This window comes from Tupaia chinensis, unplaced genomic scaffold (genome assembly GCF_000334495.1).
Source record: "Tupaia chinensis unplaced genomic scaffold, TupChi_1.0 Scaffold139757_1, whole genome shotgun sequence".
Classification (NCBI taxonomy): Eukaryota; Metazoa; Chordata; class Mammalia; order Scandentia; family Tupaiidae; genus Tupaia; species Tupaia belangeri.
The window spans coordinates 2,873,149-2,887,991 of record NW_006199637.1 but is presented as its reverse complement, the minus strand read 5'-3'; the positions used below and the strand labels follow the sequence as shown (position 1 = coordinate 2,887,991).

Here is a 14,843-nt window from a genome sequence, read left to right as displayed (position 1 = left end):
TTGCCCTGATAGATTTTTCTCTGAACGCCAAACACGACCTGACATACCATGTTTTATTTATTATCTTGCTTATTTCTCTGCACTAGAATATAAATCCCACGAGGGCAGAACTTCCTGTTCACTATATATTCCTAGCTCCTAGAACGGTACCTAGGATAAAGCAGAAGCTCAATGAATTGCTGTTGAATAAATGAATGAATGAATGAATGAATGCACTACCCAAGGACATGCATCTTCTCTAAGTGATGAAGGCAAGACGAAATGGGCATCCAGATTCTACGAGAAATCCACACCCTTCATCCATAACTACTTTTATTGCAATGAAATGCCAATTTCTAGCTGGGCATAGGGTCAATATAGCATAGCCTTCCCTGCCGCTAGATACACCCATGGAATTAAGTTCTGGCCGATGAGATGTAAGCACAAGAGGCCTCATAGAGAGGGTATAGTCCCTGGGACAATGAAGTGACCTTGGGAATGGAGAATAAAGTGACAAAGTAAGAGGTCTGGGTGCCCAGTGCTGTCACGTTTTAGAACCACTGTGTTCAACTACCTCTGGACTTTTGCATGTTAGAGGAATCTATACGTAGCTTCTGGCGATCTCACAAGCTATCTCATTTAAGCTATTATTAATTGGGGTTCCCTGTCATTGGCCACCAACTTTAATCCCAATTCATTGGATGAGCCTCAGTTTCCTCATCTGTAACGTAGGACTAATAGCAGCACCTCCATAGATTTGTTGCAACGATTAAATAGGAAAATACATGGCAATCACCAGGATGGAGTTTGGAGAAATGCTTAATGCAGGGGATGCTTGTTAGACAGAGCAGAAGCCCAATTCTATACCACCTAATGGCTGTTAAATATGAGAAATGCAAGCTTCAGATGCCTCATAATATCCCACCTTTGAGAATGGGAGCTAGAGCTTCTAGGTCGTTGGGCAAGTCATGAAGTCTTTTTCTGTTTCTCTATGTCAAAATGCATCATGACTTTCCCGATGGCCCAGGACTTTGGGCCATTAGAGAAACTGAGGCCCCAGCTTTGCAAACATCACCGGGTCCTTCAGGGGCAGAGCCAAGGCTTGTCTCTGACTGTGGGGATGGAAGGGACAGTGGAGCCCTCGCCCCTGAAGCAGTGCCTCTGCTCTGACTGAACGTTAGTCAGCCACAGGGACTGGAGACCAAGGCTGTCACGCTTTCCCTGATAGATTTTTCTCTGAACGCCAAACACGACCTGACATACCATGTTTTATTTATTATCTTGCTTATTTCTCTGCACTAGAATATAAATCCCACGAGGGCAGAACTTCCTGTTCACTATATATTCCTAGCTCCTAGAACGGTACCTAGGATAAAGCAGAAGCTCAATGAATTGCTGTTGAATAAATGAATGAATGAATGAATGAATGCACTACCCAAGGACATGCATCTTCTCTAAGTGATGAAGGCAAGACGAAATGGGCATCCAGATTCTACGAGAAATCCACACCCTTCATCCATAACTACTTTTATTGCAATGAAATGCCAATTTCTAGCTGGGCATAGGGTCAATATAGCATAGCCTTCCCTGCCGCTAGATACACCCATGGAATTAAGTTCTGGCCGATGAGATGTAAGCACAAGAGGCCTCATAGAGAGGGTATAGTCCCTGGGACAATGAAGTGACCTTGGGAATGGAGAATAAAGTGACAAAGTAAGAGGTCTGGGTGCCCAGTGCTGTCACGTTTTAGAACCACTGTGTTCAACTACCTCTGGACTTTTGCATGTTAGAGGAATCTATACGTAGCTTCTGGCGATCTCACAAGCTATCTCATTTAAGCTATTATTAATTGGGGTTCCCTGTCATTGGCCACCAACTTTAATCCCAATTCATTGGATGAGCCTCAGTTTCCTCATCTGTAACGTAGGACTAATAGCAGCACCTCCATAGATTTGTTGCAACGATTAAATAGGAAAATACATGGCAATCACCAGGATGGAGTTTGGAGAAATGCTTAATGCAGGGGATGCTTGTTAGACAGAGCAGAAGCCCAATTCTATACCACCTAATGGCTGTTAAATATGAGAAATGCAAGCTTCAGATGCCTCATAATATCCCACCTTTGAGAATGGGAGCTAGAGCTTCTAGGTCGTTGGGCAAGTCATGAAGTCTTTTTCTGTTTCTCTATGTCAAAATGCATCATGACTTTCCCGATGGCCCAGGACTTTGGGCCATTAGAGAAACTGAGGCCCCAGCTTTGCAAACATCACCGGGTCCTTCAGGGGCAGAGCCAAGGCTTGTCTCTGACTGTGGGGATGGAAGGGACAGTGGAGCCCTCGCCCCTGAAGCAGTGCCTCTGCTCTGACTGAACGTTAGTCAGCCACAGGGACTGGAGACCAAGGCTGTCACGCACAGTGCTATCTGATCCCACGGGGCAGGGCTCACGGCCGAGAAGAGGGTGAAGGGTGGTGGGCAGCCGCAGTGACACCGCACTGCTGGTGAGAAGCTCTGCAGCTCTCCTGGAGACCCTGCAGTGTCCCCAGGCACCCTGCTGGCCTGGCTCCCGCATGCAGAGACTGCGGCAAATGACATGGCTTTGATCCCAAGCCATCTGAAACGGGGTAATTCGCTAGAGTAAAATGTAGTCCTGGACAGTTCTCCTCCTTTGGGGGTGCAAGGGCAGAGTGGCCTGGGAAAGGACTGGGGCTATGCCTCTGGGCTGCTGGCCAGCCTCTGTGACCTCCACAGCCTCAGGACCTGCTGGCCTGCCTTAGACCACTAGGCGTGGGGGAGGGGGTCCGGAGTTGGGAACAGAGGGAAGTGGGAAGAGGGCTGCTTCCCAACAACCGGGGAGTGTAGAGAGCTGGTGGATGCTGGGTGCAACCCAGGTTTCTCCCAAAGACCCTTATCGTCCTCATTCTGAGAGCACCTCCTTCCTCCTTGCAGTATACAAAATACTTTGACAAAGATCAGCCCATTGAGTTGGGTAGGGGAGGGCATGTGTTCACAGCTGTTCCCAGGAGAGCCGAGGTCCCTCCCTTGCCTTCCCCAGCTGCTAGCATCTCTAGGTCTGCTCCGGGCCTTGGGAAGGTGTGGGACGACCAGCCGCTGAAACTCTGATACCTGCCCCAGGGTACTGCGTGTCTGCTGGAGGCTGCACTGACGCAGTGAAAGAGTGAAGGCATTGCTAGGGCGTTGGTCTGACAGGTAGAAAACCTTCCCAGAGGTGCTGAGTGGGAAGATGGAGCCATTGGAGGCTAGAGTGTCCCTCAAAGGAGAGACGGGAGACAAGTGATAAGTTCCGGGAGGTGGGCTGGTCCTGCTGGGTTCTTCCTCTTCTTTTTTTTTTTTTTAATAATTATTTATTTTATTTTATTTTATTAATTATTATTATTTAATTCGCTATGGGGAATATGTGCTCACTGAAGAGGGATAGATGAGAGAGAGAGAAGGAAAGTGAGAAAGCAAGCCGCCAGGTCCAGGACTTGAACCACAGATGATTATATGGGAGAGTACAGTGTTCTAACCACCACACCACCTGCTGGCTCCCCTGCTGGATTCTTTTTTTTTTTTTTTTTTGCTATAGGGCGCATGTGCTCGCCAGAAAGACAGAGACAGAGAGACAGAAAGCGAGAAATCACCCCCCCAGGGGGAATGGCCATGCTGCAATCCCTTGTCCTCCACTCTCCTCTCGGGATCTTGGGCACGCACGCACACTCACCTGGCATGAATTTAAGCTACCGGTCGACTACATGGGAATTCAGAACATAGCCATTACACTAACTGCCGGTCCCCCTGCTGAATTCTTTACCAATAGTCTTACCAACAATCATTCTTCTCATTCTTTTTTTTTTTTAATTATTTTTTCCTTATCCACAATCATGTGTGCAAATGTACATGAGAGTGAATGAGAGACAAGAGACAGAGACAGACAGAGGAGGGCCTAAAATGAGATGCCTGTGAGCACAGAGGTCATTTTGTGACCCGAGGGCAATGATCTCATTTTGTTGGCAGATGAGGAAGCTTGAAGCCCTTGGTTACTTTCTGGGATGTCACCCCAGCCCTGGACTGCCTGACTCTAGCTGTTTGTTTTATTCTCTTTTCTCTTGCCTTGGACGATGTTACCCATAGCTGAATGTGATCCTGACTATGTGGTAGAGTCAAACTCAGCTGCACAGTGGAGCCCCCCAGAAAGCTTGGGAAAAGCCCAACAGCCGGGATGTAGCCAATACTATTTACCAAGTTTCCAGAGCTAGGGCCCAAGCATCTATGTATCTATCTATCTAATTATTTATTTGACTTTATTAATTATTATTATTATTTTAATTTTCTACAGGGCCTGCAGTTTCACGAGAGAAAGAGAGGAAAAGTGAGAAAATAAGCCCCCAGGTCTGGGACTCAAACTATAGTCAGCCACGTGGAATCCAGCACCTCAACCACCACACTACCTGCTGGCCCCCAGCATCCATATTTTTATCAAAAGAACTGCTAAGTGATGCCAAAGTGTAGTCAAGTTCGAGAACTAGTGGGTTACAAGAGTGCATCTTTCACTTTAGCTGCAGAGGAATCTGCTAGGGACCTTGTTAAAATGCAGATTCTGATTCAGTAGGTGTGGGGTCTGAGATTCTACATTTTTTTCAAAGTTTCAGAAACATTTTTTTCCATGAGAGAGAGACGGAGAGCGAATATCCCCCACAGAGTCTCAGTGCAGTGATCCACTCCCAGCTTCAGCCCCCTCAGATCATGGGCACGCACAAGCCCAGGGTATTACAGGGTCTCCAGATGTGAACCTAGAACCCTCCTGTGGGTCAGTCATGCAGAGGAGACAGTACTTCTCTGCTTTGCCACTGTCTGGCCTCGGGTTCTGCATTTTCAGTAAGCTTCTTGGCAGTGCTGATGCGGCTGGGCCATGGGCCACACGTGGAGGAGAGTATTGAATTAGATCGTCGGACTTCTGCTGGGAATGGTCACTGTGACCGTCACCACAGCCATCTTCTTTCCATCTCTGTCTCCTTTCCCTTCCTTCATTGTAGATCTCCCCACCTCCATTCCTTGAGCAAACACTAGGCTCAGGGATTCCTGCAGCCCAGCTCTGATCTGCTGGCAGTTCTGCAAGGTAACAGATCTTCAGAATCCATGAGAATGCCTAATGTCTAGGAATCTGAGGAAGCCTTGGAGTTTATGAGTCCCTAGGACTCTATTTGCATGGCTGATGAGCATGAAGGTGTGGAGCTTTTTTATTTTTTTTTTGAGAGGTTTATATATATATATATATGTTGCGTGTGCTCACCGGAAAGACAGAGAGAGAGACTGAGAGACAGTGAGAAATCAGCCCCTGGGGGGATGGCCATGCCGCAATCCCTTTTCCATTCTCCTCTCGGGATCTTGGACATGCATGCACACACGCCCGGAGTTTTGTGCTTGAGAATGAGGAGGAAGGAAAGCAAATACCTAAGAGGATCTGAAGAGAAGGGGTGGAGGAAGATACATTGTGGGGGACAATGTGATGTCTGGTCTTTAAGCTGGCCCAAGACACTCAGTCTGATCTCTAGGACCGAGGGCATTCTCCCCATTCCAGAGCTGAACATAGCTCAGTTCCTATGCCTTAAAGCCTAAAGAGAACCCACAGCTCTTCTAGCTCCCTGACAGGTTTGGCTGTTTTTGTTTGTTTAGTTCTGGAAACCATGGAAGGACAGCTGAGAAAGACATCTTTTGGGATATCTGCCCAGCCTGCACTTTACTGTCTCTGTGAAGTGTCCCCCGCCCCCCACCCTGCAAGCATTAGGTCTCTGGAATCACGTTTGTTGACATGATTCTGTTTCCTTTGGGCTGCAGTTGATTGGGCAAAGCTGTCACCTAACCCAGGGGCAGCTAGATCATAGGTTTGGCTGAGCCAGTCTGCATCTCCTGAGAAAAGGAAAGATGCTTGTGGCCAATCAGTTATTGTGACACACACAGACCATGTGGGAAGCCAGGGTGGTCATCTTTGGCCCATGGCAGAGAGGCATAAAGATCAGAGCTACAGAAAGAGAAGGTTCATGGGGAGAAGCAGGGATGAAAGCCTCGACAGCCATAGAGAGGAGGGAGTAGCTGCCTCACCTCCTGACAACGTTCTAGCTGCCTCCTAAGGCCTTGGAAGGCCTGCTTCCTTCTGTCATGGGCTCCGTGCTGCTTGTGATGGACAAACTCTAGTGTTCTGCTATAATTCATACCTTTTTGTGTTCATGCTTTCTTATAATCTCCATTCCCTTTTAGTGTGGATGGAAACTGTGACTTCCTTCCAACCGATAGAATTTGGCACAAGTGATGATATGTCACTTTCATGACTATATTATATTATATTAAAGACTTCATTTTGCCAGCAAAGTGACTTAAGAATCTCTCTCCCTTGCTGTCTTTGAAGAAACAAGAAGCCATATTGGGAGATCCACAAAGCAAGCAGTAGGAAGTCAGCCTCTGGAAGCTGAGGGCAGCCTTCTGCAAATAGGGAAAAGTCAGAGCCCTCAGTCCTACAGACGCAGGAAATGGATGAAGCTTGAAGTAGATTCCTTCCCAGTCAGGCATCACCCAGCTGAGTATGCAGCATGGCCAAAACTTTGATTACAGCTTTGTGGCTTGCAGCCTGAAGACTCTGGCTAAGACAAGAGAACTGAGCCTGGGCCAGAATTCTTCCAGAGGAGCTGTCTGGCCAGAAAAACACTGACAGGGATGTTACACCTGTGGCGAAAGATCTGCCAGAAAGGAGCAGCAACTTGTGGGCTAGAACTCTTTTGATACACTGGGAACTCCTGAAGACTCCTAGAAATATTGGGGTAAAGAAGGAGGAAAACTGTAATGGACAGGTAAGTACTACCAAGTTAACAGAATTGGGGTAGATGACTCCATTTCTGCTTATTTTGCTTGGAGTTCACTGGAAATTAATATCTTGTGTCAAATTTAGGACATTTGAGGCTATTGTTTCTTCAAATATCTTTTCTGCTCCATTCATTCTTTCCTCTTCTTCTGAGACTACAATTGAATGTATGTTAGACCTTTCTATTGTCTTACCTGTCTCTGAGGCTCTGTTCTTGAATTCTCTCAATATTTTTATTTTATTCAGATTAGATTATTCCCTTTTTCTCTGTTATCTCATTTCTTTTGTTAAGCTCATCCAATGATTTTTTTTTTCATTCCAGGTTTTTTTTTTTTTTTTAATTTGGTTCTTTCTCATAGTTTATCTTTCTCTCTCTTGAGATTTTCTACCTTTTTGCTTTTTAAAAAAAATTTGCCTCAAGGCATATGTGCGAGAGAGAGAGAGAGAGAGAGAGAGAGAGAGAGAGAGAGAGAGAGAGAAAGTCACCCTCCAGGGGCATGATCATGCCACAGTCTCTTCTCCATTTCTCCCTCCTACTGGGATTTTGGGCAACACACACACACATGCCCAGTGTGTTTTTCAAGTCTCTGGGTATGGGACTCAGACTGTGTAGTCAGCTCTGTGGGGTCCAGCCACTTTAGCCATCATGCCCCTGGCTTGCCTGAAATTTCTTATCTTTTCATTCTTTATGAGCATATTTTCTTTTACATCATTGGGTATAATTATTATGATGGTTAATTTTATGTGTCAACCTGACTGGGTTCAGGGATGCCCAGAGAGCTGGCAAAACATTAGCTCTGAGTATGTCTATTGAGAGTGTTTCCAGAAGAAATTAGCATCTGAATCAGTAAACTGGGTAAAAAATATCACACTAATCAATGTGGGTAGACATTATTCAACCTAGTGAAGGCTTAGTAAAACAAAAACGAAGGCCCAGCCACAGTGGCATGGGCTGTTAATTAAGACTGTGCTCTGCATGCTGGGACCACCTGGAAGTTCCAGGCTGGAGTCGCAGTCCAATGTAAAGGCCAGGTATAATGGCACATGCATGTGGTCTTAGCTATTTGGAAGACCGAGGCTGGAGGTTCACAACACGGCAAGACAGTCTTCTAAGGAAAGCAAGAAGAAAAGAAAGAAAGAAAAAGAAAGAAAGAAAGAAAGAAAGAAAGAAAGAAAGAAAGAAAGAAAGAAAGAAAGAAAGAAAGAAGGAAGGAAGGAAGGAAGGAAGGAAGGAAGGAAGGAAGGAAGGAAGGAAGGAAGGAAGGAAGAAAGAAAGAAAGAGAGAGAGTAAGAGAGAAAGAGAGAAGAAAGAAGGAAAGAAAGAAGGAAAGAAAGAAGGAAAGAAAGAAGGAAGACTGAAGGAGGAGAACCCACCAGCCCATCCAGTGTCATTTCCGTCTTCCAAGAGTCAGATATCTCTAAAGTCTACCAGCTTTTGGTAGCTTTCCAGTGTCACAGCTAGCTGATGTTTGTATTTTGCTTAGAGTTTATAGTTGCTATTTGTGGGGCGACAGTATGGTGGGAGCCCATTCAGGCTTTCTCAGGGGGGGACTCTGATACCATTTGTGTTTACTAGGTGCTGAACCTGAGCTCATATGGAACATAAAAGTGATGAGAAAATCCCCAGAAGTCCCTTTGGCCTAAAAGTCCTCTACTCCATTTCACTCAGGTTCATTTGAGTGAGACAAAAGTAAGATGCTGCCCATCGGGTAGAGACAGGAGGAAACTGGCAAGAAAGGAAGACAGGTGAGATGCCAACATGTGCAAGTCTGAATGTGCAGGGACTTTGGGGCCGAATTATCGTTGTGCACTCGAAGCCTTGCCCATGGTATGTTTGAAGGCTTCTTGAGATGTCTTTGTTTCTTTTGATTCTTTTTGAGAATTCTGGGCATCTTAGTTGTGCTAAGGGAATATTTGCCTGGTTAAAGAGCAGAATTTTAGCAGAGTCCCACACACAATCAGAGACCAAAAAAGACCTCAGAGATTCTCTCTCTCAACCTCTTCATTTAAAAAATGAGAAAACTAAGCCCTAGAGAATGGAAATGATTTGTTCACAGTTGCTAAACATTTAGTAGCTGAGCTTGTTCCAGTGTTCAAATTTCTTCACTTCCTGTCCAGTGCTGCTTCTTCTGCCAAACACACATATCTCCTTCATACCAATAAGCTCTCTCTCTCTTTCTCTAATTGCTAGAGGGCACATGCATTCACCAGAGAAGGACAGACAGAGATTGTCATACCACAATCCCTTCTCTATTTTTCCATCCTGATGAGATTTTGGACACACACACACACACACACACACACACAGAGTTTTTCAAAACACTGGGGCTAGGATTCGAACTACAGTTGGCCATATGGGATCCAGGTCCTTTATCTACTATGCTGTGAGGATAGCCTTCTCTCTCTCTCTCTCTGGTTTACCCACCCACCCACTACCATCAGATATTCATACCAAAGACTCCATTGGCCTCTGAGGGTATCCACCACAGGAGTTGTAGTTCTGTATCATTTCTTCTTATTCCACAGTATTTGAGAAACATAATACATACCCACAAATACCCAAGTCATCCCCAATGAAATGCCATCCCATCTCCACATGTCGTACATCCTCTATGGCCTCCACCGCCCCCGCCCCCACTGAGCACCCCTTTTACCCCGAGCACCCACCGTAGATACGAAAGGCATATTCAATCTTCAGGCTGGGGCAGGCCTGCTCACTGAACACTGATGCCATGCCCAGCACATCCTCAAAGGAGAACACATCATCGTGGGAGAACACCCTACAGATGCGATCTCTGAAAGGGTTGACCTGTGGGTGGGGAGGAGAAAGGAGGAGTCTCTCAGGGTCAGGCTCGTGTCTCCCTGAGCCTCTGGCATCTCTCACAAGTACTGTGTCCTGGATTTGAGGAGAAACAACACTACAACTTAAATATTGGAGTAGGCACTGGCTCAGTGATAGGTATGATGAGGGGCAGAGTTTGCCAGGGATGAGGGACCCTACTTGACTTCACTCCCCCAAACTATCCTGCCCACACATTTCAGAGGCTCACTTTTGGGTTGTGTTATTCTTTTCTATGGTTATTAGTTTGTCTCCATTTTACTTAGAAATTTTAAAAGCTGTACAAAGTAGGATGAATCTTCTATAATTTACTCTGCAGAGTTGGGCACTATCAAACAATTGATATTGAAATCAGACAGTCCTGAGTTAGAGTCTAGGCTTCGCTATTTACTAATGAGTAACCTTAATTTGGATAAATGATATAATCTCTTAAAGCCTATGATTTCTCATCTACAAGATAAGGTGGGATAATAATTATGTCTACCTAATAGGATTGTCATGAGAATTAAACATGATAGGCTTAAAGTTGCACAGAGCCTGATAAATAATACTCAGTAAATGGTAGCTGTTGGTTTTTAACTAATCACCTTAGATATCACAGTTGGCATAGCAATTATTTTCTGAGAGACTTTTGCTATAGGGCACATGCGCTCGCCAGAGAGATAGAGACAGAAAGCGAGAAATCACACACACACACACACACACACACACACACACACACCCCACCCCACAGAGGGGATGGTCACACTGCAATCCTTTTTCCTCCAGTATCTTCTTGGGATTTTGGACATGCACGCACATGCACCTTGTATGATTTCAAGCTGCCAGGCCCAGGACTCAAACCGCAGTCAGCCACATAGGAGTCCAATGCCTCAACCACTACTAGTCCCTCAATGTTCATTTTTTAAAACTTTATTTCTCATGATAGACAGAGAGACAGAGAGATGGGCGCCCCAACATAGTCTTCACACTGTAATCCACCCTGAGCCTCAGCCAGTTCAGATCACGGGCATGTACTCATGTGTCTTGTGTACATGGGGAGGCCCCAGGATGTGAACCTGGGACCTTACCATGGGGGTCCAGTTGTGTTATTGCAATCCCACCACTTGGCCCTTGCAATTTTATGGTATATATATATATAATTTTTAAAAAGTTCACCCATTTATTTTTGGCATGAGAGAGAAACAGAGAAAAAGAGAGTGGGTCAGATGTCTCCAACAGGGTCTTCATGCCACGATCCACCTTTGGTCCCAGCCAGCCTGCTCATGGGTGTGCACGTGCACCTGGTGCACTCGGAGGTCTCGGAAACAGAACCAGGACCTTTCCTATGAGAGTCCAATTGCACTAGCACTGCACCAGCACCTAACTCCTGAAATCTTCATTTTAAAGTCAAATTATTTCTAGAATGAGGGCCCCAAATGAGTAAGGGTCACATGATCTGAGAATCCCTGGTTCCCTTAAACTGGGCCTGGCTAGGGTCCTACATGGCTATGCTGCAACATGGTCCTGGCTGTGCTACACTAGCATTGTCCCTGTCAGCTCAGATTCATGCTAAGGCTGCCTGCTACTCTCCCGCCAGCCCCAAGAAGGAGCAGGTTGTATGGGCTTTGAGGTGGAGGGAGTGGGCAGATTTCATGAGGGGCAACGGGGTAACAGCACAGAACATCTTGGAAATCTTTACAAGTAGCAGGTTCATCTGGGGGCAGCCTCCTCTCTCCTTCTGTGCCCGTAATCCTTCCCACCTGGCAGGACTCCTGTCCCCAGCTGCTCACCATCCAGCTCCGGCTTGCTCTAAACAGCCACCAGCAGATCTTATCAAACCGCAACTCTGCTCTGATGTTCCAGAATGACCCCTGATACCTCCCTTACCCCAACAAAAAGTTCCTTTCCGTAGGAGCACCTCAGCTAAGAACGCTATTTGTTCCTGTGACTTTGACAGTGACTGGCCAATAGTTCCTCAATCTTCTACATTTCTAACTAACGAAGCAAAACTCTGCTTAATTTTTCTAGTTCTCCTTTCTCTGACACGATTCCTCTTCAAGACTCCAGGCTCCATGTGAAAGGGTTAATTCCAGCTCTGGGGCTTTACCCAAGCAAGGGCCCTATCACCTTCCCCATGAGCATCAGAGCCCCAGCCCAGCCCCAGCCCCTAGGGTCTGCGTTCCCACTACTACCTCTTGGGGCCGCCCTAGCATCCGCCAATGCTTAGCTCTCTGGTTTCGATTTCTCCATCTTTGGCGTGTGGAAATTTCTCTCTCATTGCTTTTGAACCCAGCTGCATATGCAAAGGTAGGGTTTATTTATTTTATTCAGTATTCCTGTGGGTGTGAGGGGGAGGGGGAGGGGACATTCTGGGTCACCTCAGGAGGCTGTGTGTTCTCAAACTTCAGTGAGCATATGAGTCACTTGGAGTCCTCGTTCAAAACATGAATTTGTGTTCAGTTGGTATAAAGTGTCAGCTGTGCAGGACGAGTAGTCACTAGGGATCTGCATGGCTCTCAGCCCACCGTGCACAATACGGTACTGTGTGCTTGAAAGCTCAAGAGGGTAGATCTTAAATGCACCTTATCACAGTTTTTAAAAATTTACAGAAAAAAATATGGGGCCAGGAGGTGGCATCGTGGTTAAGGTGCTGGACTTCTTTGACATGACTCACAGGGTTCAAGTCCTGGTCCTGGGGGCTTGAAAAATCATGCCAGGCATGTGTGTGCACATACCCAAAATTCCAGGAGAATGAAGGGGAAGGGACTGCAGCATGTCCTTATAAAATGGTGTCCTTATAAGAAGGAGACATTTGGGCCTAGCCTCGTGGCATAAGCCATAGATACTGAACTGTGATGCTGGAAGCCACATGGCCAACCAGGGGTTTGGATTCTAAGTTAGCCTTTTTTTTCTTTAGAAGTTTTTGCCATAGGGCACAGGAGCTCACCAGAGAGACAGTGAGGGGAAAAATGAGAAATCATCCCCCACCCAGGTGGGATGGCCATGCCACAATTCCTTCTCCATTCTCCTCCTGGGATCTTGGCCATGCACGTACCCATGCCTGGCTTGGTTTTCAAGCCACTGGGTCCAGGATTTGAACCGTAGTCAGCCATGTGGGAGTCCAGTGATTTAACCACTATACCATCGGCTGGCCCATGGATCCTAAGTTAACCCAAAAACATCCTGAGTACATGCACACGTGTCCAAGATCCTGGTAGGTCAGAGGGCTACAGGAAGGAGGTTACGACGTGATAAGACCCTGCCGAGTATCTTTCTCTCTCTCATGTGCGTGTGCACACTCTCCTGGATAAAATAAACTTTGTAAAAGAGGGGCAATTTGGATACCGACATGTGTCCAGGGAAAATGGCATGTCTTCATGGCAGAGATCAGGGTGATACGTCTGCAAGCCGAGGACACCAAAGCTTGCCAGCAGACCAGCAGAGGGTGGGGAGGCTGGACCAGACTCTCCCTCTGAAAGAACCAACCCTACTGAGACTTTGAGCTCCAGAATGCTGACACAATGAATCTCTGATAAACCACAATATGTGGTATTTAGTTATGGCAGCCTTAGCAAACGAACACACCCAGAAACCTCCATTGCAAATAAAACTCCCAAGGTGAATGGAGTCTAGCATGTATTCTTTGTTATTTATATATAATTATATATGAATAATGTCTCATGTGTAAGCCAGACAGATAATTTGATGGCTTGATCAATGTGTTTTAGGAGGGGCTGGGGTCCAGGAGAATCCAGGCCTCCCTGCTAGAACCTCTAAATAGGCTTCTACTCTGTCTGGTTCTTCCATTCCTTCACCCCAGCATCCCCAGAAATGCTTGGTTTTTAATGCCTCCCAGTACCGCTGCTAAGGATTACCTACCATATGGGTTCCAGGTCACAAGTACCTAGCTAAGTGGCTTTACAGATTACATTGCCATCACCGAAGTTTAAGTGCATTAACTCCTACAAATGGATATGCGGCTTAACAAAGTTCCTGCAAAGAAACCACAATTGGAGATAATGCTTAAAAGGCAAATGCGCGTGAACAACCAGAAAATGTCAGAGCGGATCCTCAAAGTCTGAGTTCTTCTCTGTGAGGTTGAAAACAGGAGATTCCATTCAGACACAAGAAGTCCTCGCATCGGTTCTCTTCCTGTGCTCAGGCAGGTCCGCAAGCTCCCTGCCTAGGTATGTATCCAGCCAGGGAATGAGACAACCCTCTTCCTTCTGTTCCCTGAGCCCCTCTTCGCTGTGCTGGTAGTGATAGGTGGGGGGTGGCTGGTTACCAGGACACTAGTACACTTCCCCTCCTTAGACCTATGCCACATGACTCTTACCTTGCATGCACGCGCGCGCGCACACACACACACACACACACACACACACACACACACACCCAGCTTGTCTTTTTTTTTGGAGAGGTTTTTTTCTATAGGGCATGTGCGCTGACCAGAAAGACAGAGAGAGACAGAGAGACAGAAAGCGAGAAATCATCCTCCGGGAGGATGGCCACACCACAATCCCTTCTCCTCCATTCTCCTCTCAGGATCTTGGGCACACATACACACGCGCCTAGCGTGAGTTTAAGCCACCGGGTCCAGGATTCGAACCACCTATGTGGGAGTCCAGCGACATAGCCATTACACCAACTGCTGGTCCCAAGAGCTTGTCTTACTGAGACTGGAAACGGGGCATTTGGTGTGTCGCTGATGGTAGCAAGAAAAATACATAACAAACAACCTGGCAAGCACACAGGAAGATGCAGAAAAATAGTGCTGAAGACGGAGAGAAATAAACATGAGAAGGAATTCCATGCTGTGGAAGCTTTGCTAAGTAGTTAACGAAAGGTATAGATGTTTTCGATGTGGTTTTCCTAGATTCTGCTTCAGTAATGAAATACATGAAGAACCACTTTTCTGTGAGCCACTAAAGGAAAAAGCAATATAGACTGAAGAGTAAATTACTTCTTTAATAAAAACACCATGGATGGGGAAGATTGAGTGTAATCAGCAGAGTAGCTGAGCCCTGATAAGAAAGGCCTCTGGGGCGAGGGTGCGGGGATGGCGAAACAGGTGGAACACATTTCCTGAGAAATTTCCTGCAGGTCACTGCAGTCAAGACGGTAAAACCGATGCAGGGACTTCTCGTGTCTGCTGGGCACACACAGTACGGCAGGGACACCGGGGCAGGG

At 46.4% G+C, this 14,843-nt stretch overlaps 1 protein-coding gene across 1 annotated transcript in view; it reads right to left on the bottom strand.

Annotated features, from left to right (window-relative positions):
* The window catches only part of CIB4 (calcium and integrin binding family member 4), a 65,666-nt gene that overhangs the window by 5,481 nt on the left and 45,342 nt on the right, over positions 1–14,843 (bottom strand). Inside the window, exon 4 of the mRNA XM_006162189.2 lies at positions 9,500–9,641. Coding sequence (XP_006162251.1) covers positions 9,500–9,641 — 142 coding nt within the window. The remainder of the gene's footprint in view (positions 1–9,499; positions 9,642–14,843) is intronic.